Source organism: Squalius cephalus (assembly GCF_949319135.1).
Source record: "Squalius cephalus genome assembly, chromosome: 11".
Lineage (NCBI taxonomy): Eukaryota > Metazoa > Chordata > Actinopteri > Cypriniformes > Leuciscidae > Squalius > Squalius cephalus.
This window is the reverse complement of record NC_137132.1, coordinates 18,764,051-18,788,714: the sequence shown is the minus strand read 5'-3', so window position 1 is coordinate 18,788,714 and position 24,664 is coordinate 18,764,051. Positions and strand designations below refer to the sequence as shown.

At 37.6% G+C, this 24,664-nt stretch overlaps 1 protein-coding gene and 1 long non-coding RNA gene across 8 annotated transcripts in view; one reads left to right on the top strand and one right to left on the bottom strand.

Annotated features, from left to right (window-relative positions):
- LOC307167701 overlaps positions 1–5,696 on the bottom strand; it is a 107,376-nt gene extending 101,680 nt beyond the window's left edge. The window contains exons 1-2 of the long non-coding RNA XR_013822847.1: positions 5,568–5,696; positions 4,126–4,258 (exon numbers count right to left, since the gene is read on the bottom strand). This is a non-coding gene — a long non-coding RNA (uncharacterized lncRNA). The remainder of the gene's footprint in view (positions 1–4,125; positions 4,259–5,567) is intronic.
- Positions 5,697–6,302: 606 nt separating this feature from the next.
- Positions 6,303–24,664, top strand: part of brip1 (BRCA1 interacting helicase 1) — a 64,675-nt gene continuing 46,313 nt past the window's right edge. For 4 of the 7 annotated variants that reach the window (XM_079885974.1, XM_079885976.1, XM_079885978.1 and 1 more), the window contains exons 1-11: positions 6,313–6,455; positions 6,799–6,925; positions 7,108–7,219; positions 9,828–10,019; positions 13,019–13,161; positions 13,251–13,409; positions 17,814–18,116; positions 20,274–20,495; positions 21,473–21,672; positions 21,895–22,027; positions 22,112–22,266. In XM_079885974.1, coding sequence (XP_079742100.1) covers positions 6,833–6,925; positions 7,108–7,219; positions 9,828–10,019; positions 13,019–13,161; positions 13,251–13,409; positions 17,814–18,116; positions 20,274–20,495; positions 21,473–21,672; positions 21,895–22,027; positions 22,112–22,266 — 1,712 coding nt within the window. In that variant the 5' untranslated portion in view covers positions 6,313–6,455; positions 6,799–6,832. Of the gene's footprint in view, positions 6,456–6,798; positions 6,926–7,107; positions 7,220–9,827; positions 10,020–13,018; positions 13,162–13,250; positions 13,410–17,813; positions 18,117–20,273; positions 20,496–21,472; positions 21,673–21,894; positions 22,028–22,111; positions 22,267–24,664 lie in introns of all 7 variants that reach the window. The other 3 variants (XM_079885977.1, XM_079885980.1, XM_079885979.1) reach the window with 2 other exon arrangements.

Genomic DNA, 24,664 nt, shown 5'->3' with positions numbered 1-24,664 from the left:
ATTGTGCCTTTAAGCTAAGCTTTTAAAAACTCATGGTTTACACAATTCCTAAAAGCACTGTCTGGCCATCTGAGATTTTTATTATGGAGATAAAGGTTAGGATCATGATTTTTGGTAGTATTACAGCACACAGTGAGTGTATAATACCACCATTTGTTGTCTGCTTTTGGCAGACTTGAATCTGATTTGAACAAAATGTTTGGACCCGCAAACAGTAACATGTGAAGTCCAACTTAACAAGCGGCATAACCTGCTTAGGCCTTTAGTCATATAAGACTGATCATATCTTTTTAAAGTCAGTTACATAAAAAGATGGACTGGTCTAATTTTAATCTGAAAATAAAGACTGTAGTAGGACTGATTATCCCTTGGTTAACTGCTAGTAAGCAAACTAGTTCTTAAGACTCAGTCTAAACATAATGGCTATTTTAATGCAACTGGACCCATAAAAAAAATTGAAACTAATCAAATTAATTTTTAGTTATTAATTTAGTTATATAGTAAAAATAATAAAATAAAAATTGGATTGTGGAAACCATATCAACAACGTTCTCTCATCCAAACAGATCAGAGACTCTGGTGCTCAGGAATGGAAAAATATGAGATTTGATGTTACATAATATCAAGCTGAAGCATATTTATTTGGACATTTTCTTCAAATAACTATATGACTCAAGTCATTCCTTTGATATGGCCAGTTGTGCCTGGTTCTTTCTGACCACCTATTCATGTGACAGAACATAGTGGCACGCGTTGGCGAGTCTGCCCTTGTTCTCTTGGCACAATGCGAACACGTACTTGTCATAGCGGACTGGGAACGCACACAATTAAACACGTCAGCATGGGGTACCTGCCCTGGGCCGGCAGGGACACAGCACTCGCTGTCACCAAAAGCAGCGCCTCAGATACACACACTGCCACAAGACGGCTGTGAATGTGTGTGTGTGTGTTTGTGTGAGAGAGGGGGGCAGATGATTAAGAAGTTAGTCTGAGCAGCATACAAAACAAAGCGTGACTGTGACCTCAATTTACACCATGCCGCTGTAGTGTCACTAGATGAGGATATTCAGAGAGAGTGAGGAGAGAAAGCCTTGCTGTATGGCTCGAATACGCTATTCTTAACAGCCTGGCTGGGTCGCAGGAAAATGTGTGTGCATGAGTGCCAACTACCTACTTCCTATTTCTCTAGGAAATACATTTATTTGCAAAACGATATCATTATGATAAAATAAGTGCCACATTTAGGCCACAAAACTGCAGTTTGTCTGACAAACTCACTGACAGCGTAGATGTCTGTTTGGCAACCATTTGCACTGTTATTCTTGTTTGTGACGGAGGCAGAGACAGAATTACCTCGGTTATGTGCAAAAAGTCAATTAAATTAACTGTGAAAGGCTATTTATTTTAACCCGAGGATACATTTTTTTGTTCTTAGTAATTATAGAAAAACAGCACAACATGTGTTGGCAAGAGAACAAAGAAAGAAGCTCTAGGACTAGTCCTGGCATCATACTGCCATCCTGTGGTCAAAGAGAGATGTTTCACAGCAAGTGGACATGACAAACACCTTTGCAACACTGTGTGTACCAGTATCTGCAGTTATAGTACCATTCAAAAGTTCGGGTTCATTAATAATTAATACTTTTATTCAACATTGAATTGATGAAAAGTTACAGTAAATACACTTATATGCAGAAGATTGCTGTTTTAAATAAATGCTGTTCTTTTGAACAATCTCTTCATCAAAGAATCCTGAAAAAAATTCATTATGTTTCCACAAAATATTAAGTTTAATGAAATCTGCTAAAAATTAACCTTTTCTTTTAATAATTATTTTAATTATTTTGCTATATTACTATTTTAACTGTATTTTGAACAGTAGTGTATTTTAATATATAGAAGTGTGAGAGATTGACTATGTATTGTGTATAGTGCAATAAGCAGCACCTGTAAATTGAAAATGTGTGGGATAGAAACTGTATTGAGGCAAAACTGTGTGTACACCCATTTGGCTGGTCTCTACAGAATAGCATCCAACAAACGCCACTATCACACCACAGTGTGTGTAACAGGAAACAGTGGTGTGCATAAGTAAATTTATTTAAAATTGTAATATGTTATTTGCATAAAAGATTTGACTTAACATCCACTCATGCTTAAAGGGATAGTTCAGGATTTTAGACATGAATCTCTATAGCTTCCCCATAAGCAGTGTGGTGCATTGACCATGACTTACCCCCGACAGCGTCCTGTGAGCCGAGCTCCGGTCCAGTTTTGGTCAAGATGAAATTAGTCCGGCAAGTTTGCTGGGGTCACGGCAATAAAGCTTTTTTCTTCTCAAATCAATATGTGTTCAAAAGAGTGATATATTTGCAGCACAAAACCGCTGTCTATGGAGAGGTCAGACCTCGTAATGGCTTGGCACTATTTTCTTCCCCGTCATATCACTGCGCGCTGCCGCTACCTACAGCCAGCTGGGAGCTGCGCAGGCGCACACCACTTTTTCAGTTGTTCGGCAGTGTTTACAGCAGTGTTTACGTGCTCAGAACAGCTACACGAACGAGCTAACATAGCTACTCACCAAGAGCGATCAGTTTGTAATCCTTTTGGCTGTGTGTCGAAGTCAATGTTGTCATCGTCGCTGCTGTAGTCAGACATGTTATCGTTCTCTTTACGAGCTGTAAACAAAGTGACACGTGCGCGGCTCCCAGCTGGCTGTAGGTAGCGGCAGCGCGCAGTGATATGACGGGGAAGAAAATAGTGCCAAGCCATTACGAGGTCTGACCTCTCCATAGACAGCGGTTTTGTGCTGCAAATATATCACTCTTTTGAACACATATTGATTTGAGAAGAAAAAAGCTTTATTGCCGTGACCCCAGCAAACTTGCCGGACTAATTTCATCTTGACCAAAACTGGACCGGAGCTCGGCTCACAGGACGCTGTCGGGGGTAAGTCATGGTCAATGCACCACACTGCTTATGGGGAAGCTATAGAGATTCATGTCTAAAATCCTGAACTATCCCTTTAAGTGAAATGTAAATAGAAATGCATGACATGTAGTATTACCCTGTAAGCTAAATTATTCATTAAAATATTTATAATGCATATATGTTCATTGTAATCCATTATTAACTGAGTTATCATTGTATCAGAAACAAAGCAATAATTAAACTTTCTGCATATCAGCTATAGAACACATAAAAACAATCTGCATAGTATCAGTTGCAGAGTGCAACAGTCAGGTTCCGGAAGTAAAAACTCCATTCATTTTCTCCATAGGAAGATTGATTTTTAACAATAACTTATCAATCTTTAAAGACAGACCTGCTGTGAACAACGAGGTAATCAATGATATTTGCTTCTGTTGAAGCCGTCAGCCTGCGTTTTTCCAACTTATTTTTTAAAATAATTGTGTTGAACAGTGGAATTTGTGATGAAAAACTACATTACCCATGATGCTGTACAGAAATTTACACCAAATCAGTGAGTCGAAAAAAGCAATACATGGCAAATGATCTCTTTAGATCTGCCTAACTCCCATCAAGCACCGCAAATGATCTAGATTAGAAGATCTAGCCTACCTACAGTCTCAAAATACTTCACTATTTGTATATATGTGAATATTTTGCAATAAACTAAAAATATATGCATGTATAAATGAGCAAAACGAAAAAAACAAAAGTTCCGTTTTCTCATTTTTCTAATTTCAATATTAAATCGAAAAATGAATGAACACATGAATGGCACATGGACAGGTACATGGATATATAATCTATTTCTGCTCTATTGGTTTTGTCACTAACTCTGAATAAACTAAGCAGCTTTTTGCTGTTCTCCTTTTAAAATTACAAATGAAAAGAAATAATATGCCATAGCAAAAACAGTGAGCAGACTATAATGAACGCCACAGATAATTTCTTTCTGCAGAGCTAAAGTGCAAGCACACACTCACACACACTTGCAAATGCAATCTAGAGACAGACACAGTCACCTTTGCCATCAACATAAGTTGCACAACTGCACTGCTCTGTTGGATGTTAACAAATAAAGCAAATGATCTGCAAGATTAATATGCATCTTAGGTGATACCACAACATCACCTGGTGTAGCCTTTAGTCATGTACCTGCTGGCAGAGGATGTAGGTGATAATGTTGAGCTGGTTATGAATGTACTGTAGATCATGAGGTCCCACCGGTCCAGCTAGGGTGAAGATAGAATCACTAGACTCCCATCAGCCTCTTCTCTCAAATACACACCTGCATATACAAATAAGTTTGAGTGTTATCTGTTATATCAATTATATTATATCTGAAGTAGGAATTTATTACATCTCAAGCTCAAAGTGAGGGTTATGGCAGGTGTTATGTCCTTAGGTCTATAGTTTCTAGTGATTTTCATTGTTATAGGCTAACTGTTGGGATTTGCGCAATGCTATTGTTTTGTCTTAGCTTGGAGCACTTGAGTCAAATATAGCTGAATACTGTCAAACATCCACAAAATAAGTCTCGAGAATTAAACCTCTCATTTTCTCTGAGCATTTCTGAACACCAAACCTGCAGAAATATCACATCTGAAATGCTGAGTGATATGGAAATGAGGTTTACGGCACTCTGAGCATGTTAATAATGCTAATCCTGGGATTACGGGCACATTTTCAAGGTGCAATTACATCACCAAGCATCTTGGGATCACCATAATCACAGATTGTGCATGACGCTTCAGCATAATCCTGCCTCATCCTTATTAACTAGTTGGTGCCATCCAGACTCCTGTTGAATAACAGTTTTACAATATTTTGTTTTTTCCTGATTCCAACTGACCTCAGATCATAATTTCACAATTATATATATATATATATATATATATATATATATATATATATATATATATATATATATATATATATAGTTAATATATATATATTAAACATAAGAAAATCACATCAACACTGTCAAACATTTTATAAATCGGGCAAAATCCAAATTGGACTTCATCCCAAAGGTCCACTTTCCATATTTCACTTTCTATGAGTTTAACCATGGCCGAAAAGTTAGATTTTTATTTATTTATTATTATTAAAAATATAGTGTTTTTTTCCTGAGTCACCATCACCTTGATATGCAACACTTTGTCACACTTTTAGATGAATTTAAATTTAAAGTTATTCATCTTAATAGCTAGCAACACCAGAGAAACAAAAATGGCTGCTGCTTATTTTGGTGACACTATAGTGTTGAACATCACCCTGTATCAATTTGTTCATTCATTGAAATGAAACTAGATTTGCCAATAAATACAATACAATTGACGAATTATTATTTTTATTTTTTTCTAATGACGCGGACCCGAGATAATTGATAGGCAAGGAAGGGGATGAATATTGTGAGAAAATAAATTACGGACTACAATGAACCAAGTCGAAAATGTCGAAAAGATGAATTCAAAGTCCAGTTTTCTTGCCCCAGTACTAACGTTACATTATCTGATCTCTTTGTGATATCTCAAACTCAGTGGTAACAGTTAACGTTACCTGGATAACGTTCAACTTTCTCAAAATAATCTCACCTGCCCTGTATCATGTGTATCAGTGCCACCTGTTGTAGACACGAATTACTTTCATGATTAATTCAGTTATACTTATCGTCACACTAAGTAAAGTTCGGTTAGTTTTAAGTGCGTAAGAATAAACATGCGGATCTTAACTGAAACGCTTGTGTTCTCTAACGTTAGCTGGACTGACTTCATTTAATTAGAATTACTTTTATTTTGAAAAATAAATATATATATTTCTACAAAAATAAAAAAAGAAGGTATGGAGACACAGTTAATTTTATTTTATGTATGGAACGTTTCTAGTTACATTGCTAATATAATAATAATCCAATTGTATCACTTCCAACAAAGTGTAAAACTTTATACTGTTCGTAGTTTCCCTTTTATAAAATGTTCTATTTCAGTTCGAATCATCTTTGCATATTTACAATAGAAAAAATAATTACAATATTTTCCATGCCATTATAACATAAATCGCATGAATAATCTGTGAGTTTTAAAAAAGCTCCAGTATGTTTCACAGGATTAGATATTACTGGTCTTGTTGTTTTATACATTTTTATCTGTTTTTTTTTTTTTTTTTTTTTAGTTTTTTTTCCAGCTGTTCAGAAGAATCTTAGAATGATTTAATTTCTTTAAACATTTAAGATATAAAAACTCACTGGGAAATATGTGATATTATTTATCATTTTTTGAGAGAGAAAAAAATTAAAAGTCTTTTATTTTGACTGCGGACGTCACGTTGACGACGTAGGGACGTCTTGTTTTGTGTGCTGCAGCGCGGGAGTTTCATTTTTCTACTTCGTTTTGTTTACACAGCTAATTTTATCCCGTCTAAAATTTTGTTTTTCGTTTCGACGTTATTCATTTGCTATTCCTCTAATTTACATTACTCCTGAGGTAAACCAAGTAACTTACGGGTGTTATATTCATGCTAATAGCAGCAAGTATGACAAACTATCTTGCTACGCAGACAGTTCTGTAGTAACGTTAAAATGTTATAATAAAACACTCGTTTATTATTTTGTAGTCGATTGAATCATGTCTTATATTAGATGTTATTAGTTAGGTCAAGTGTCGGTTCAAATATTACTCGTGTAATTAAGATAGATGATGTCAGGCTAATTTAGTTTAAATTAAGTGTTTACCCACAACACACTTTGATAGGTGGAGCTAAACTGTCAAAAGTGTCAGATGAAGAGAGTTTTCCAGTCTCATAAAGCTCTAATGTTTGTGTCCTCAGACACTGACTTCCACTGGACACAGAGACACACAGAATGGCTGCGGCTCCAGTGGACTACACCATAGGAGGGGTGAAAATAAACTTCCCCTGCAAAGCTTATCCCTCTCAGCTGGCCATGATGAATTCAGTAAGATCTGTTGTCTTGAGCCTGGTGGCTGAGTTGTTGATGTGTTTTACAGTGAATTAGCTTTGTCATCAGTAGCATCTTTATACAAAACATTTAAAATAGCCTCTTTACTTTTGTAGATTGTTACTGTATGTCTGTAATTTTCATTTTTGGATACGTGTTTTTCCCCCCATTTCTCTTAGATCATTCGTGGACTTAACCATGGAAAGCACTGTCTTTTGGAGAGTCCTACTGGCAGTGGGAAGAGTCTTGCTTTGCTTTGTTCGGCCCTTGCATGGCAGCAAGCACAGTTTGGTATGTCTAGAAATCTTTTCAATGAGCTGTAACTTTTCTGTCAATCGTTCTGGCATCTACGCTGACTAAGGTATAGAGAGCAACAGAATAAATGAATGAAATGAAATAAACGATCATTTTAATCAGACTGTACTTTGCTGTTTGGTGCTCGAGCAACATCAAACCACATTTATGAAACTGATGTGTCAGAGGTGAATATGCAGGTTATAAAGCGTTTTAGGTTCATCGTGTAGACAAAGCACATGTTATCACTTTGAGAAAACCAGTAAAAAAGACTGAAAATTATAAATATTTATAGATGACTGTACTATACACCAAATATAATGCTGAAAATAATGCTGTGTGGACCATTTATGTTAAATATGGTTTGAAAACATTTACAGATAGGTTTGAAAAAGTATGGAATTTTGAAATGAAAAATGTGTAGGAAGATGAAACCTGTATGAATGATCTATGTGATACTAAACTCTTGTTAAAGGGATAGTTCACCCAAAAATGAAAATTCTGTCAGTAATTACTCACCCTCATGTTGTTCCAACCCCGTAAGACATTCGTTCATCTTCGGAACACAAATTAAGATATTTTTGATTAAATCCGAGAGCTGGCTCACTCCTCCATAGGCTTCTAAGGGACTGAAACTTGCTGGCCCAGAAAATGTATTAAAGACATCGTTAATATAGTCCAAGTGACTCCAGTGGCTCAATCTTAAGTTTATAAAGCGGCGAGAATACTTTTTGTGCGCAAAAACAAACAAAAATAACGACTTTATTCCACTTTTCATTTCCTTCTCTCTGGGCCTCTGGGCCTATTTTAGGGGGGCTGAAGCTACCCCAAAATGTTCCTAAGCCCCCCTAAATTATAATAAGAACAACAATAACAATTCGATTTATCAATAACCGTATCCTCATTCATATTTAGACGCAACAAATGATATATATCCAGCTACAAAAAAATAGCCGAAAAGTCGGAAGTTGGACAGTGCAAAGAGTCGTAACAGAGCTGCCAACTCTCACGCATTCACCGTGAGACACACGCAATTGACACTTTTCACACGCTCTCACGCAACACATCTATTTTCTCACGCACAGAAAAATCGTAAAGCAAAGAGGACACGGAGACCAACAGACTAGACAGAGCAGGTTACTTTATGATATAAAAGAATCTCAACTCTCAGATTCTGTAAATTTTATTACGAAATTCAAACAATAAATACCGTTTTGGCGTTTGTAAATGTTACGTGACAGATCCCTAGCGCACGTGAACCGTTCATCTCTACAAGCTAATAGTAAATAAACACGAACACTGTTGAAAGATACAGTAGTAGGCTACAACTTACCGAAATGTATATTCCACATACAAAATATCGATCAATCAGTGTTTTTTATCAGCGTGAAGAGGTCAATAACATAGCTGGAGAACATGTCACATTTACCTGAGGAAAGCCATTTAATGAACATAATAGGCTACAGCACGTAGTTGGCAAGAAAAAAAGAGCTATAGAGAGTATTTTGCTAAATATGTGTTCTATATTACATATTTATTATATTTTTAATTATATCATTAAATAAAGTTGGTATTATATATAAAAAAAAACCCCGCATTATATTTAATTTGAGTTACTTTTAACCTTAAATAATACTGCCAGCTGATAGGGCTCTCTGTATGTTTACAGCATTAGGTGAGTTGTTTTTTTCTTGAGAAAAATTAACGCCTATCTTGTGTAGCGGTAGCCTACCTAATATTTATCCAAATGAGTCAATATTAAATCAAAATACAATAATTGAATTGAATTGAAATAATAAAAAAGCGTAGCTTACCAGAAATTGTATTCTTATGATTGCTCTGAACATTTCTGACTAAGTTAAAAAAAAAAAAAAAAAAAAATGTAGGTGTGACGGGGTTGAGACAGAGTTGAAGATGGTAACGGGGTTGAAGAGACAAATACAGCTAAACATATACAGTACATAGCTGTTTTTTACTCAAATTCACTAAGATTTTCTATAAACGCAAGTTACAAATACCCTGGGGGCTAAGCCCCCCCTGTCTTCCAATCCTAGTGACGTCCCTGGCCTCGGGTCTTTTCACGTAGTGTTTAAGCTGTGTTGTACGTCACCACCACGTATCACACATGACCAGCGTCGGCCAATAGTGAGCCTACGTGGTGACGTGCAACACAGACGCGCTACGCTTAAACACTACGTGAAAAGACCCGAGGCCCAGAGAGAAGGAAATGAAAAGTGGAATAAAGTCGTTATTTTGGTTTGTTTTTGCGCACAAAAAGTATTCTCGTCGCTTTATAAACTTAAGATCGAGCCACTGGAGTCACTTGGACTATATTAACGATGTCTTTAATACATTTTCTGGGCCAGCAAGTTCCAATCCCTTAGAAGCCTATGGAGAAGTGAGCCAGCTCTCAGATTTAATCAAAAATATCTTAATTTGTGTTCCGAAGATGAACGAATGTCTTACGGGGTTGGAACAACATGAGGGTGAGTAATTACTGACAGAATTTTCATTTTTGGGTGAACTATCCCTTTAACTCTTTTTCTCTATAAAACAATGCACTTACACAATGCCTCGTATTTTGTTAATTTTATCATGTTTTAAGGTAAGGAACAGCCGAATGCAAGCACCAGTTCGGCCCACTGTAAGAAACCAGAAGTGGTTACTCCATGTCAATGTGTGTGCCACAGCCAAAATGCACATCCCACTTTCAACCGCACAGCATCTAAACCACCTCTGGTGGATCTTGCTGGTGAAGGTACTTCTGCTGAAGCTACAACCCCTCTGTCAAAAGGAGGTGAGCATTTTCTGAAACATTTTTATGGTGCCGTAAGTCAAATTTATTTGGTAACCTTATGATGGATTCAGTGATTAATTTATGTTGATTCAAACCAATAACTCAGTTGTGAGTGTGAGTCTTTTGAACAATACATTAAAATAACTGGATCAAAGGAGTAGCCTAATTTGTTTCGTGAATCAGTTCAGATGGTGGTTGAGCTTTGTTAGAGTGTGTGTGTGTGTGTAGCAAGTAAAAAACAGTGCAATAAAAAGACATCTTGTAACATTTAGATGATTCTACAAACTCATTACTTACTGTAGATGAAATACAATTTCTTAAAGTCTGTGATGCTATTTTAAAGGCTCTTAATTTTGTTTTGTGGTTCTCCTACAACATTACTTTAAGCACACTTTACTTACTCTGACACTGCAGCAAAAACTACTTGCCCAACTAATAAAGTTCAAACATTATTAAAGGCAAGTGAACAGTCAGTAAAAATTAATAACAAATACACAATCACAGATAAATACACTATAACAAAGTTACAAATAAAGTAAGGTCTAACTGTAGTATTAATTTCAGATACAGAAATGTAATAATTAAATGTACAATGACACTATAGTGTTCAATATAGTGTATAAATTTAATATAGCTTTATATCTTTGTTAAAGCAGTGTTTTGTTGTTTGATTAACATTAATGACTTAGACAGAAGCAGGCATTTATAGGCTGTTGTGCACGGATCCAATAAGATACACATCTGATTTCTTTCTCAACTGTTTACTTTCTTAGAGAGCAGGGTGGCTGATATACTGTATATACTTTATACTTGTATACTTTATATTTAGTTGAATTAATATTTAATAAATTACTTAATATTTTACTTAATTTGAAAATGTATTAAAAATTTGGTCTCTACATTAAACTGACTTACTGTAGATGGCAACTTCTTGATTATGTAATCGTATTACAGTATTTTTCACAAATAAAGAAATTGTTTGAAAAAAATATGAATAAAAGGAAAGTAAACACTGTAACCAGGGCACTCAGTAGTCTGGGAAGTTTGTGTGCATCATATATATATATTTCAAATAAAGGCAAGGTAACAATAATTTTACTTACAGCACAGAGAAAATGACATGAATATAACATAGTGGGCAACTGAATATAGCTCTACATAGTTTGTCGATCGTGCGTCTCCAGTGAGGCTGAGCTGACCGTCACACACTGAGTAACATGTTCATGCAGGCTACAAATTAATATCTGTATATTACACTTCAGAATATCTGACAGCTGGATTTGAACCATTCCTGCACAAAACAAGAAAAGTTATCGGCCAATGCTAATCGGCCTTGGCGATATATCGGTTAACCACTGCTTTAGACTTAACGGACTGTGTTTTACGACAATACTTGCCGAGAGTGTGTATGTGTTCATCCAAGTGCAAGGAGATGCGAAAGAGGAAATCAATTCGGAGTTCGCACACTATCTGAAATGCGCCTCTCTCTCTGTGTGCACGCTTTGGGTGTGTGCGGCTGTGTCCGTGTACTGAATTAAATTCTCTAGCACTGGAATGGTTTAAAATCTATTGAATATGTAAACTGGCAAGACAAAACACTAGCAAATTATAAACTTTCACTCTATGGTGATTAAACTTGCAATTAATCCACAAATCACATGCATGCCGAACAGCGTTGCCTGGTACGTACGGATCGCAGATCAACTGTGATCCGTTTAACCACTAGTTTTAGTCAATGAAAACTTAGTCACATTTTCGTCATGCTGCATAATGGTTAAATTGATTATCCTGATTATTTTGCTCAATATTATAACCACATCTATTGTTGTCATTTGAAAAATTACTGCACTTTCACGCAAGCACAACTAAAGAGAACATCAACCCATACGCATGGTTTATTTTACCTCATCTAGTTTCCTGGGTTATTAGATTTATCATATAAATGAGCACTCACTACTTTATGAAAACTGGTAAAACAAGAAAAATATCAAAATATAAAATGCTTAATATTAATTCCAAATTATGTAACAAAAGACTTTGTACTGTCACACAGAGCTTGTGTAAGTGCATTTATTAATAAACCACAAGAGAGCCTAGCCTACTCAATAACTACATTTGTCATGCATTTAAGGCTACGTCTACATTAATCCGGATACATTTGAAAACTGCGTTTTTGTTTCAAACCGCTCTGTCCACACGCTCTGTTTCCCAAGAGTTTTGCATTCATACTGAAACGTCCGAATACGCACAATTCAACTTACTGTGCTTGCACATTAAACGTCATAAAAGCTCACTGAGATGATATAGACAGAACAGACATCATACATTTCTCATGATATTCTTCTGGCAGGATCATTCTATTTAGCAAAATATCTCACCATTCACTGATGCGTCCAGGTCACACTCAGTCACCAATATATGTTTGGTCTAAAACACAATTGCCCTCAAGTTTTGCCACAGAACAGCAATTGCAAGTACATTTTTTTGTCATCTTTGCAGGTCTGCAATATAAAGAGTGTACAAAGTAACGTATCTTATGCAACAGTGTGAAAGTGAATAGCACAGGTATAAACATAAATATCTATCGGTACAATATGCATCACATGACTAAACATGCGTCATCGTTTTCAAATACCTCAGTTTTCACAGTCCTCACTACAACACGAAAACAGCATTTTCAAATATATCTACTTGGGTGTGCGTTTTCAAAAAGCTCCGTCTTTGTTGACAAAAACGCTCTGTCTCGTCTCTGGATGAAAGGCCAAAACAGAGAAAAATATGCGTTTTCAAACGAAAACCTATTAGTGTGGACAAGGCCTTTGAAACTTTGCAAACCTTTTACATTTCCGAACAGCTATATTACACACTACATGAAAGGTAGATCTGAAAAAGGCATAATAGGAGCACTTTAAATGTAGATTCAGCACTGTTAAGGAAACACTTTGATACATTACTTAAGTGTAATCCATTTTCTCATAAAGTATGTATCTTTGTTTCAGCAGTCAAAAGTGACCAGCCTAAAAAGTCGACTTTGTCTTCCCGTCTCTCTGAGAAGCTTCAAGCCTCTCTCTCCAATGGAGAACAAGATGATGATTTTAAGATTGACAGGAAACGCATTCGTACACCAGGCACAGAGCAAAAGGTACCTCTACCAATAGCTTCTATTCCTGTGACATTATTGATTGGCTTGTTGAGTCTTGTCGTCACACTCAGGTTTTTTTCGTTCCACAGAACAGCAAGCGAAGATGTCTCGAACGAGGAGTGATTTACATTGATGATGATGAAGAGGAGGATGATCTGGGGAGACCGGTGCCTGGGGCTCAGAGTTGGACCATGGAATTGAACAGTGGTGCCAAAGCTGACAGCTGCCAGTCGCAGCCACAGTGTTGTGTAAGTGCACCTCAGACTCATTTTCTACTCGTATCTCTAATTTGGAGAATATGATGTAATAATGTCAAAAATAGCTATGAGGAGCACTGTTTGATATTTCTCTACATTTCATCATCCAGTATCCACATTAAAGGGATAGTTCACCAATTTTTTTTAAATTCTGTGATCATTTACTCACCCTCATGTTGTTCCAAACCTGCATGAATTTCTCAATTGTGTGGAACACAAAAAAAGAAGATATTTTGAAGAATGTTGTTGCCCTAACAGTTTCAGTTTCAAGTAACTCATACAAGAAACTCATATAGGTTTGGAACAACATGGTGGCTGTAAATGATGACAGAAACTATGGCTTTAAGACTTCTGCTGTTTTGCTAAGGATGCCACTGGAATAGTATTTATTATTAAATAAACAATATTATAATTATATATTTAATTGTAACTATATTTTATTATATATATATATATATATATATATATATATATATATATATATATATATATATATATATATATATATATATATAATATTATTATATTATTATTATTATTATTATTATTATTATATTTTATATATATATATATATATATATATATATATATATATTTTTTTTATACTATATATATTAGCAATATAATATTATGGATTGCGTTGTATTATACATTGACCACAGGGTGGCAGCAGAGGATGGGTCAAAACAGGTTCCTGGGGATATTATTGGATTCATTGTAGGTTTTTCACACAGCTGTGTCCTTAAGCAGGCATTATCTCTGTTTAATTATTGTAATTTGACTAGTGCTGTGTCACAAAAAGCCATATGACTCCTATTTAATGTACACACACATAGTCGCTTAGGCTACATCCTATATATGTAGGATGGTACTAAAACAATGCTCACTACAGTGTGAATGCAAAAGTGGGTTTTTGTTGATGTTTGGGGATACTAGATTGACTAGATCACAAACTTTATGGTACGTTATCCAATCTTTCGGATTGAAATTCTGCCTGACATTTTATCTGTAATTTGATAACCTTAAACAGACAGTTTGTACTTCTTGTAGCAGAAATCCTCCTAATTGTGGGGTTACCATTCATTTGGCTTGTTGAGAGAGGCTCACATGTAGGGCTATAAAATGCAGCTCAGCATCTCCATGTACTGCATGAGGAAAATCTGATACAGTGTAACAAACACCGCAGGTATTCACATGGCCAGTGGTGAAAGGAATCTGTGTCAGTGTGAACGCCCCGTCACACTGTAGGACATATTGCTTACAACAGGCACAATGGAAAAGGGAGTGACTTGTCTGACGTGTTCCTCGAGATTGGTGGACGGTCACCGAAGAGGACGGCCTGGGCTTGATGGGCGGGCCTATGGGTGTGTTTGGTAGGGGGAAGAAGAGAAAGCAGGCCTTAGGTTTCACTCTCTCACCTGACACCGTTCTCGGCCCCTGCCAGCGCTGACTGACATCTTCAATGGGCCCTTTGAAGCGAGCTCCAGTTTAATTAAGAGGTTTGCCTTGCTTGGCAGTGATCTGTGAAAGCCTGGGATAAATATTGAATGGGGTTCACCCGCTGGTTACGGTGCTCCGGGGATAAACAGGTGCTTTGTAAGATTGGGGATTTGCGGGGTGGGGGCACTCCGGGGCAGCTATCAGGAGGGCTATATGGAGTAAAGACCTCACTGAAATGCTTCACTCGCTGTCTCTGTCTCTCACCCGCTATCTCCTTTTCTCTCTGTCCATCTGTATGGTAAGGGTGCAGTGGCCCAGGCAGGCGGACAGTGTGAGATTTCAGTCTCTCAGGTGTCAGGCTCTCAGAGCCAGCCTGTTGAAATGCAGTCTCCATTGTTCGCGCTCACACTTGGGCCTGCATCTTCCACCACAGGGCCATTGTAGAGCACAGACAATCTAGCCTCACCATCTCAAACACAGGAGCTGCTCTCTCCACACCTCACCTGGCAAACAGAAATGGCACTGTCTAGTAGAACAAACCCAGCCCTTATAATGTTTTTTTTAGTGAATCAGTCATCAGCTATGTATGTTTGTTTTTTTATTCTTAAAAGAGAACAGTTCATAAAAGGCATTAACTTGGGAATCTTTTGACTTCATATTGAGCTTCTGTTTTTGATTCACTGCTCGTAAGAGTCATTTACTTGTGAATCAGGCTTCACTAGTAGTGCTGTATGTATTTGTTTCTTAAAAAAGATGGGTTCATAAACACTTGGGAAACTTTTGACTTCATTGGTCATTCTGTTTTGTTTTTTTATTCGCTAGAAAGGAGTATTGCACATAGAAGTATATCATTTTAGAATCAGACTTCACAGGTCGTGCTGTGTATTTTACACTGACATTGAAAACTTTCCAAATCACTTTAATTTTAGTGCGGTGTTCAATCCACATCAGCGGAATAATGCTCATGTGGGAACCATTAACGGTACCAACTGTCACGGTTCTGGTTTGTAAAAAAAAAAAAAAAAATTCCAGCAAAAATAAAGTTCTTTCTCTACTCTTCATGTATCCATTACCCCTAAAACACATCACATAGTGACTTGCAGCTTATTTTTTGTATTTGTAGTATGTGTGCTGGCCCTGAACTGTAACTAGCTGTTAGGTCCCACAGGAGCTGTGAAATGCTTTCATTGTACACCAGTGCTGCAACAAATCCCTGAAGACGCTTTCCCAATATCCTTGCTCATTTTTTGGTTCCAGAACAATGGCCACATTTTATTAGCAGAGCAATGAGCTGCTAGATGCATCTGCAGGTGTCTGCCCCTGACTGGAACAGCATGCTTGGGTTAACGCTCTCACACAATGCCATGCACTGTTTTATTAGGAGCCGCTGTTGAGGTCTGGAGTGGCCTGAGGTGTAGCTCTCTGCTCTGCTGATATCAGGGCCTCGCCGGAAAGAATGCGCCAGTCCGCCTGAATGTGTCTATGGCGGCAGGTCTGGCCAATGGAGGCTGTTATCTGCATTCCAGGGGTGTCTTATTTGCTGTGCGGTAGCGAGAGGGGCCGAAACTGTGGCAGGCTGCATGTAACGGATACCCTTGTGTCAGCTGTTTCCTGCACGGCTACTGACAAGGCCTCCCATTCACAATCGGCCCTTTCTCTCCCCCCTGCGATGAATAAGTAATTATTCAGTATAGGAGGCAGGATACTTGGACTGGCCTATTGAATGTGGCAGCAGCAGGTAAGGTGATCGGCAGGGCCGTAACTCTTCCTGCGAAGCCGTAACCTTAGCTGCTGCCAGCTCTCTGTTTATTTAGCACGTCGGACCTGGTCTTTGTCCCACCGGGGGACGGTTTGCAAGACAGGCTCACGTTCGCTTCCATTCTATCACTTACTGTAATATTTAATGACAAACAAGGTTTGAGAAGCAACTCAGGTAACTGGAGCTGGACCTCTTCAGTGGAGTGCAGGCTAAAGGACAGCTTGATCCCTGATGTGAAGGTGTAACACACGCCGTGACTTAGCATTTGCTTATGAGGGATAATCTTACTGTCACTTTTAGGAAAAGAAAAGAAGCTACTGTTATTTTGAAGGACTGAAGGAAGACTGAAAATAGAGATTTTATTTTACAAAATCTTATAATATTTATTAAATTCTGCATGCTCATTTAGATTGAGTGTTAAATGCCAGCAAAGGTAAAGTTAAAAACACAAATAATTTAATAAAAAAGTTAAATGTAATCTTTAGAAAATTTCAAAATGAATATTCATTTTTTTCATTCTGTACATTATAATGGCATGATGCCTATATTCACTTTTAGCATTTAAAGTGATTTTTATTTTATTTAATTATTTATTTATTTATTTATACAAAATATTAACTGTAATATCAACCAATTATCAGTCATGCCTGGACAAAATCATGTTGTTGAAAGGAAAAAAAACACAAGTAGTGTAGATTAAAACACTTCACAAGCTTTTCTTGTTTTATGCGTGCAATATTTCAGTACTCGGACAATAACGCTGTCTCCCACAGAATGAAGCAATGACTCTCTGTTTGACACCAACAGTGTAACACATGAGTTGTGTCATTCCCATGAATGGAGGAGAAAGTGGGACACTTAAAATGCTCATACCATCCTCAAGATCGGTTTCACCACTAGAGCTGGCTGCAGGCAAGCATGGCCCTTTGTGTGAAAGCTGCAATTAAAGAGATCCAATCAGGGGGCCAGTAGCATGAACAATGGCACAGTCTAAAATTACAGTCTTGCTTGGGGTCATTCTGTCTTGACTTATAGCTTTTGCCTGTTATTTGAATGATTATCTGTACGACTACTAATACAAAAGCCTTTTCATGAGCTGGACAAACAAGGGCTGTAGAATTGCTTCAAGTAGGTTGTTTCTCTTTGTAATGTTTACGCTTGACTTGTTTTTCTCTCTCTCTCTTTGTGTCCGACAGTCTCCCGTGTCTTGTTCTCTCTGTCCTTGCGCCAACCTCAAAGCAGGACAGAAACTGGTTGAAAAGTCCAAGGACAATGAGAAAGACAAAGAGGGAAGCGAGAGGAAAAAAATCCCAAAGATCTTCTTTGGCACTCGTACTCATAAGCAGATCACACAGATCGCACGGGAGCTGAAACGGACGCTTTACTCCACCGTGCCCATGACAATACTGTCCAGCCGAGACCACACCTGTGTCCACCCCGAAGTGGTACCTCATGCCAACCGCAACGAGCGCTGCAAGGAGCTGCTGGAGGCCAAGAACGTGAGTCACCCCTTCCCAGGTTACACCGTGACATCGCAACCACCTTTAAGCACAGGTTCTTCATTCATCTCTCATCATTAGTGCCTCTGAGAGGGATAAAAGAGAGTAGATTTAGGTTCATTGAGTTCAAGGCCTTTTATGAGACTGAACTCTGAACTCGATATTGGTGTTGTGAGAGAAACCTAAAGATCAACAATGAACCTTTTTCTCTGTAGTGATGCACCAAAATGAAAATTATTTGCTGAAACAAAAATTCTGGAATCTTGTAATGGATCATTAAAAATGCTCATTTTAAATTCAGCCTTTATTTGGAATAACTCAACAAATTGTATTAATATTTTTCTGATATCTTTCGTATTTAGAAAATATTCTATGAATATTAGAATATTTTCAAAATATAAATAAATATTAAATCTATAATTTTTATAACCAAAATATTCTAGTATTATTTTTATATTGATATATTTCTAATTGTTAAAAAAATTCTGTTGCCATTTTTACTTAAAGATGTTGGTTCCGACAACTTTTTAAAAATACTGTGCAGTTGTATAGATGTAAAAACAGTGCAATTATGCACATGTTGTTCAATGCAAACTAACTGTTAAGTAGTAAAGATGCAAAAGGTCACATTATGATGTGATCAAGCGAAATCTGCATGGGGAAATTCCTGATCGTGTTGATTTCTATTGAAATGACTGGATTTCACCTGCAAAAATCCACAGAACAACAGTAAATGTGGCCGCACCTTAAAAGATTCTGTCTGCGTTTTCGACATTTGACTGAAGAATGATATTTTCGGTGGTCGAAATTGTGGTGCATCCTTATTAGAATGGTGTCAGTTTAGATTTATTATTAGATTTAGATTATTATTATTATTAGATTATATAGATTTATAGATTTAGATTATGATAACTGTGTTTTTTCCTCCTCTGTGTGTGTGTAGCAAAAGATCACCCTTTTACACACTATTTCCACTGACCACCTAAGTGTACAGGTCATGGCCTTTGCCCTGTTTCATCATTGAGTGTTGGGCCTAAGTAGTGATCAGCTCATCATGAATTTGTTTGCCTTTGAAAGTTTTAAATTGGATCTTGTGAACGGAGATTGACCCACTCTTTACTGTGGAACTAAACACCTCATTTCCTGATCTTCACATTGGCCTGCAGGCCAAACAGCAAGTGTGGCCACTTATTCTGTGAACCCTCTTCTCCTTTCACTGTAATACTGTCGTAAGAAAAGAAGACGAGCTGCCCACACTGAAATGCAAACCCTTGCTTTAAGGTTTCACAAACTTAATCTCCGTCACCAAAGTTGTGGAAAACAGTTACAGGCGATAATATCCCCAATCAGTCATACAGACCTTTTTTGTTGTGCAGCCTTGTCAAAGGCTTCAAACACACTTTGTTCCAGTGGGAGATTCGGTATTGTCCGTGTTACTTAGTCTCTGACCATCGGGCAGCCCATATAATGATACCTATTATCCTGTCACCACAGGTGTCCACTCACCTCTCGACTGTGTCGCGCCCCTGCACATGAAAGCAGGGAAGGCCGTGCCGACAACCCTGCTCAGAGAGAGGAGGGAATGAGCTGTCATTTTCCTCATCCTCCCTGAGGCCCCATCTCTTGTGTCCTCTTATGAGCCCCACTCTGAGTCTTTATTCTGCTCTCCTGGCCCTACTGAATGGCTGAAGTGCGTAGGCCTTTCAGACACTTGTCGTTAGGTTGCACACCCCTCAGTGATGCCATCATCACCTTCATAAGGGTTGGAGGACAGGGGGATCAAAACGGCACGATCGGGTTGACGTTTATCCCATGCTCTCATTGACGACTAATCCCTCTTTGAGCATGTATACTGGAAGCTGCTATCAGCCTTTCAGCAGCATGTTACAGTTTCCAGTGAAATGCAAAACAATGCACAGATGCTTCCCTTTTCTGCATTGAGGCAGCTGCCTAAATAATCATATAAAAGCGCATTAACAGTTCATTGTATCAGTTCATGCATTCCCTGGGATTCAAACCCACAACCTTGGTGGTGCTAGCACTGCGCTTTACCACTTACAGTATACACTTAAATCTTTTTAAAATGCATCTCAAGCATACCTCTTTTCATAAAGCAATGTTATCTGTCTGCGTTTGTTTATTTCCATGTCATTTCAGGGTCTGTCATGCCGGTACTACCACAATGTGCATAAAATGCGTGATCAGAGCTCTTTACAGTTAGTTCATGGGCTACACCAGGCCTGGGACATTGAGGATCTGGTGCGTCTTGGTGGCAAGCTGCGGTCCTGTGCTTACTACGCAGCTCGGGAGCTCATGCAAGAGGCCTGTATTGTGTTCTGTCCTTACAACTACCTGCTGGACCCCCTTATTCGTGAGAGTGTGAGCATCAGTCCATAAGCTACCATATGATCTAAGTTTCAGTATTTACAGAATGTAATTAGCTATATTTTTATTTATATAGATATAATTATGTTGCTTTATAGATTATTTACATTTCTTCGTTTTACTTTTTTTGAGTGTTTTGTGCTGATACCACACTTATCAGTTTAATAATATATTTTTGTGCAAGAGACTAAAAACTAGGGTTGTCAAGCGAATACAATTTTTAATCTAATTAATTACGTGATGTGCCAATTAATTCATCTATTTAATCGCACATCAAATTTGGCTCAGAAATTAGCCCCAAAATATAATTTAAAGTTGTTAAAGTCATTATTGTGTTAAATGAGAAAAGCATTAAATAGACATTATGAAAAGTAGCTTTTGAAATAAATATTTGATTTGATTTAACATAGAATTTATTACACAAACTTTTAGGGTACAAGGGTGATGAAAACAGACAATATTGTGTCTAAAATATACCGCAATATTAACTTATTATTTATTGAACAGTTGTATCACATTTGCACTCGTGCTATTTGTAACAAAAACCGCACTCTTGTGATATTGCAGTCGTTGCTCGTGTGAACTATATCATTTGATTTAAATATGAGACAAAAACTGCATTTTGCCTTAATATCTTGAATTTTAGGGGCAGTCTCACTGAATTCTATAGGCTACATCATGCAGTGAGATGTTGCCCTGCTTCATGTTGTCACCAATCAACTGTATGAAATATAAGATGATCTACGTAGGTCTGGGACAGGCATTAAATCATTTTAATCATGTTATTTTTCCATAGCTAATTAGTTACATTAATGCGATAAATCGACAGCACTACTAAAAAGTTACATTTTAAAAAAATGTCCACCCCTAGTTTAAAGAAGTCAATGAAAGTCTTCAAATAAGATTGATAACACATGTGTTTGGATATTTTAAGGATTTGTATATGTATCCATCTTTTCTCCTCTTTCCAGATGGAAATCAATCTGAAGGAGCAGATTGTGGTGCTGGACGAGGCTCATAACATAGAGGATTGTGCCCGTGAGAGTGCCAGTTTCACCCTGAATCAAGCTCAGCTGTTGCTGGCACGTGATGAGATCGACGGAATGGTGACACATAACATTCGGCGTGATCAACACAAGCCACTGCTAGCATTCTGCTGCAGCCTTGCCAAGTATAGCCTATTTTCTTCAATAGTTTCACATCATAGGTGGTGGGACATCCATATTTGGCTTCATCATGAGTTGTAGTCTGCAGAGATCTGCTTTCTGAAGATTCTTTATATTTCTTTATGTGGACCAGTATGTAATTGTGTAAATTGGGAGCTAAATAGTCCAACTCTTTGAAAGAATTGAAATAAAATTAATTATATATTTGTGTCCATACTTTTATGTAGCTGGGTGCAGGAAAGCTGCGATGGCTTGGAGGAGCGTGAATATGAGTCTTCATGTAAGGTCTGGACAGGGACGGAGGTTCTTGGCATCTTCCGTGGCCTTGGCATCACAGCAGACACCTTCTCTTTGCTACAGGTATTCTTCCTCTGTGTACCTTCCTCCCCTTTTACCAGGAGTATACTAACAGTCTCCCCTCCTTTTTGTATCTGATTTGTGTAGAAAAACCTGGCAGCAGTGCTAGAGAAGGAGGAGCGAATCGGGCTAGTGAACGGGAGAGAAGACACGGTGCAGGTTCCCACCATCAGCTCCAACACTCAGTCAATGCTCAAAAGCCTCTTTATGGTGCTGGAATTTCTTTTCAGACAAAATTGCAGGTCATTATCACAAACTACCCATCATTCTTCTTACCTTACTATTAGTCCATGAGCCAGGGCCCCAAATTTGGTCCATCGGTATCAACGGGGGGGCAAATGCTATCATTGTTTTTTGGCAAGGTATACACCCCTAGTATTAGAAAAATCACGATAGCAGTGCAGCGGTGGTAGCGAAATCACTTTTTTGAGCTCATGAAGTTACTAACCCCCTAAAATAAATTCCGTTTTTGAAATCTGGTGTATATCTGGTTTAGGCTCATGCTAGGGATATTATCAATATTCTATAATATGGTGCTTGGTATCGTTGGAAAGGGGACCTTTTAGGCTTTCATTTAAGCCCAGTACTGAATCTGTCTGACAAACACAGAGGTCACAAGACTTCTTTAAACCAGAAATAACACACATTTTTTCACAATTTCTGCCTAAACTGTATGCTTTCTTTTATCCCTGTGGCATGAAAGAACAACATGGACACAAAACTCAACAACTTCAATACTCAAGGCACTCTGATGACTCAGAAAATGTATAATATACCCATACTATTTATTTGTGAGAGCCTTAAATTAGACTTGTGCAGCCAGCACAAGTCTTCAAAATAGAATAGAGCCAATAGAATGGACAAATAGAATACCCTATTAGTCCAGGGCCAAATGGCCTATTTATTCATGTACAGTTGTAATAAAAAGTAATTGTTTCAATAGTGTAGTCAATGGTGTTGTAAACATAACACTTGTAAGTGGTTTAACAAAATGTTTCTATCATGTATTTTGATATTCAGATATGATGTCAGAAAGTAGCTCGTGCACGGAATGTTGATGGATTTTGACAGTTTGACGAGGTTTTGTCAGTTTTGTGAAAAGATTGTTGGTTCAGTTGACTGGTTATGACAACACTACCAACTATGATCTTCAAACAACTTCCATTGAGTTCCAGGGGTATTAAATGTAAGTACAAAATACTTTTTCTCTTGTGCTTGTGAATTGGTGGGGAATAGTAGAAGTAGCTAATGTAAGCTTGGTGTTTTTCACACTTAGTATACTTCTTTTAAACTTAAAATAAGAAAGTATACTTTCAGTCTACTTTTTATGTACTTCTCAGAAATAGACTTAAAATTACACTTCAGTGTAGGCCTACTTGATTTATACTGAGAGAAAAGTCCAGGGCCCGTATTCATAAAGATTCTAAGAATCCTCTCAGAAAACTCTTAAAGGACAAGTTCGGTATTTTACACTTAAAGCCCTGTTTACAGATCGTTTCTGATGAAATAGAATGGTTAAGATTGAAATTTGGACACATGTTGCTGTCCCGAGAATTTTCGGTTTCTATGGTAGCACCCCCCCCACCTCCACAATGGCTGCATAGGTGCACTATGCATCTTTTGCTGCAATTTTTGTTTAATGCGTTTTAGGAAGGATTGTTCCAGTGAACCTATGCAGCCATTGTGGAGGTGGGGGGGTGCTACCCCAGAAACCGAAAATTTTACATTTTAAAATTTTAAACCGAAATCTTAACTGTTCTATTTCATCAGAAACGATCTGAAAACAGGGCTTTAAGTGTAAAATACCGAACTTGTCCTTTAATTTAGCTTAAAAACTTTTACATAAGAGTCTTAGCTTAAGAGCGATTCGGGGCCAATCTGAGAGCAACTCTGAGCAAGGAAAAGACAAAAACTTTCATCTTAGTGAGGAGGCGGGGCTGACCCCGTTGCTATGTATGACACAATCTTTTGAAGACTGTGATTGGCTGGTTGTCCAAGAAGGAAAAAAAGAGTGAAAAGTATAGGGTCTATTCTAAGCCTTCACTTTGAAATTTCATGTGACTGTGTACATTACACACTGCTGCATTGTTGCATTTTCCCAGTTGCCAAATATCGTAATGTAGTGATTACTTTCATTTCTGGCGCTATGGCATTTCTGCACTGTGTCGGAGATGTTATCGCGTCTCTAAGATCAGTCACAAACATGATCCCTGCACGATCTAATCTATAGCGTCTTATTAACTCACTGTCATCCATTGTCTGCAACACATTTTTTCTCCCTCTTCGTCTTTCTGCCATGTTCTCCTCTGCTAAAGAATCTCTTCAGCCTCTGAAAAGTCCTCGTCCGTACTCCTTACAATTTTGACCTTAAGACCTCTTTTAAGGGTTAAGATGCTTTCTGAATTACTTTTTTCTTTACTGGGATTTTTTCTTTAATTTTAAGAGTAAACGCCCACATTTCTAAGAATTTTCTTAGAATTTTGTCACTAGGAGCTACTCTTTGCATTAGATTATTTATGAATACGGGCCCAGGTATATTTGGCCTGTACTTGAACTCAATCTTTTGATCCAGATATACTTAAAAGAATAATTAAGAATTCAAAGTATACTTGTCTTGTAGTTGTGTTAACTCTTTTGATT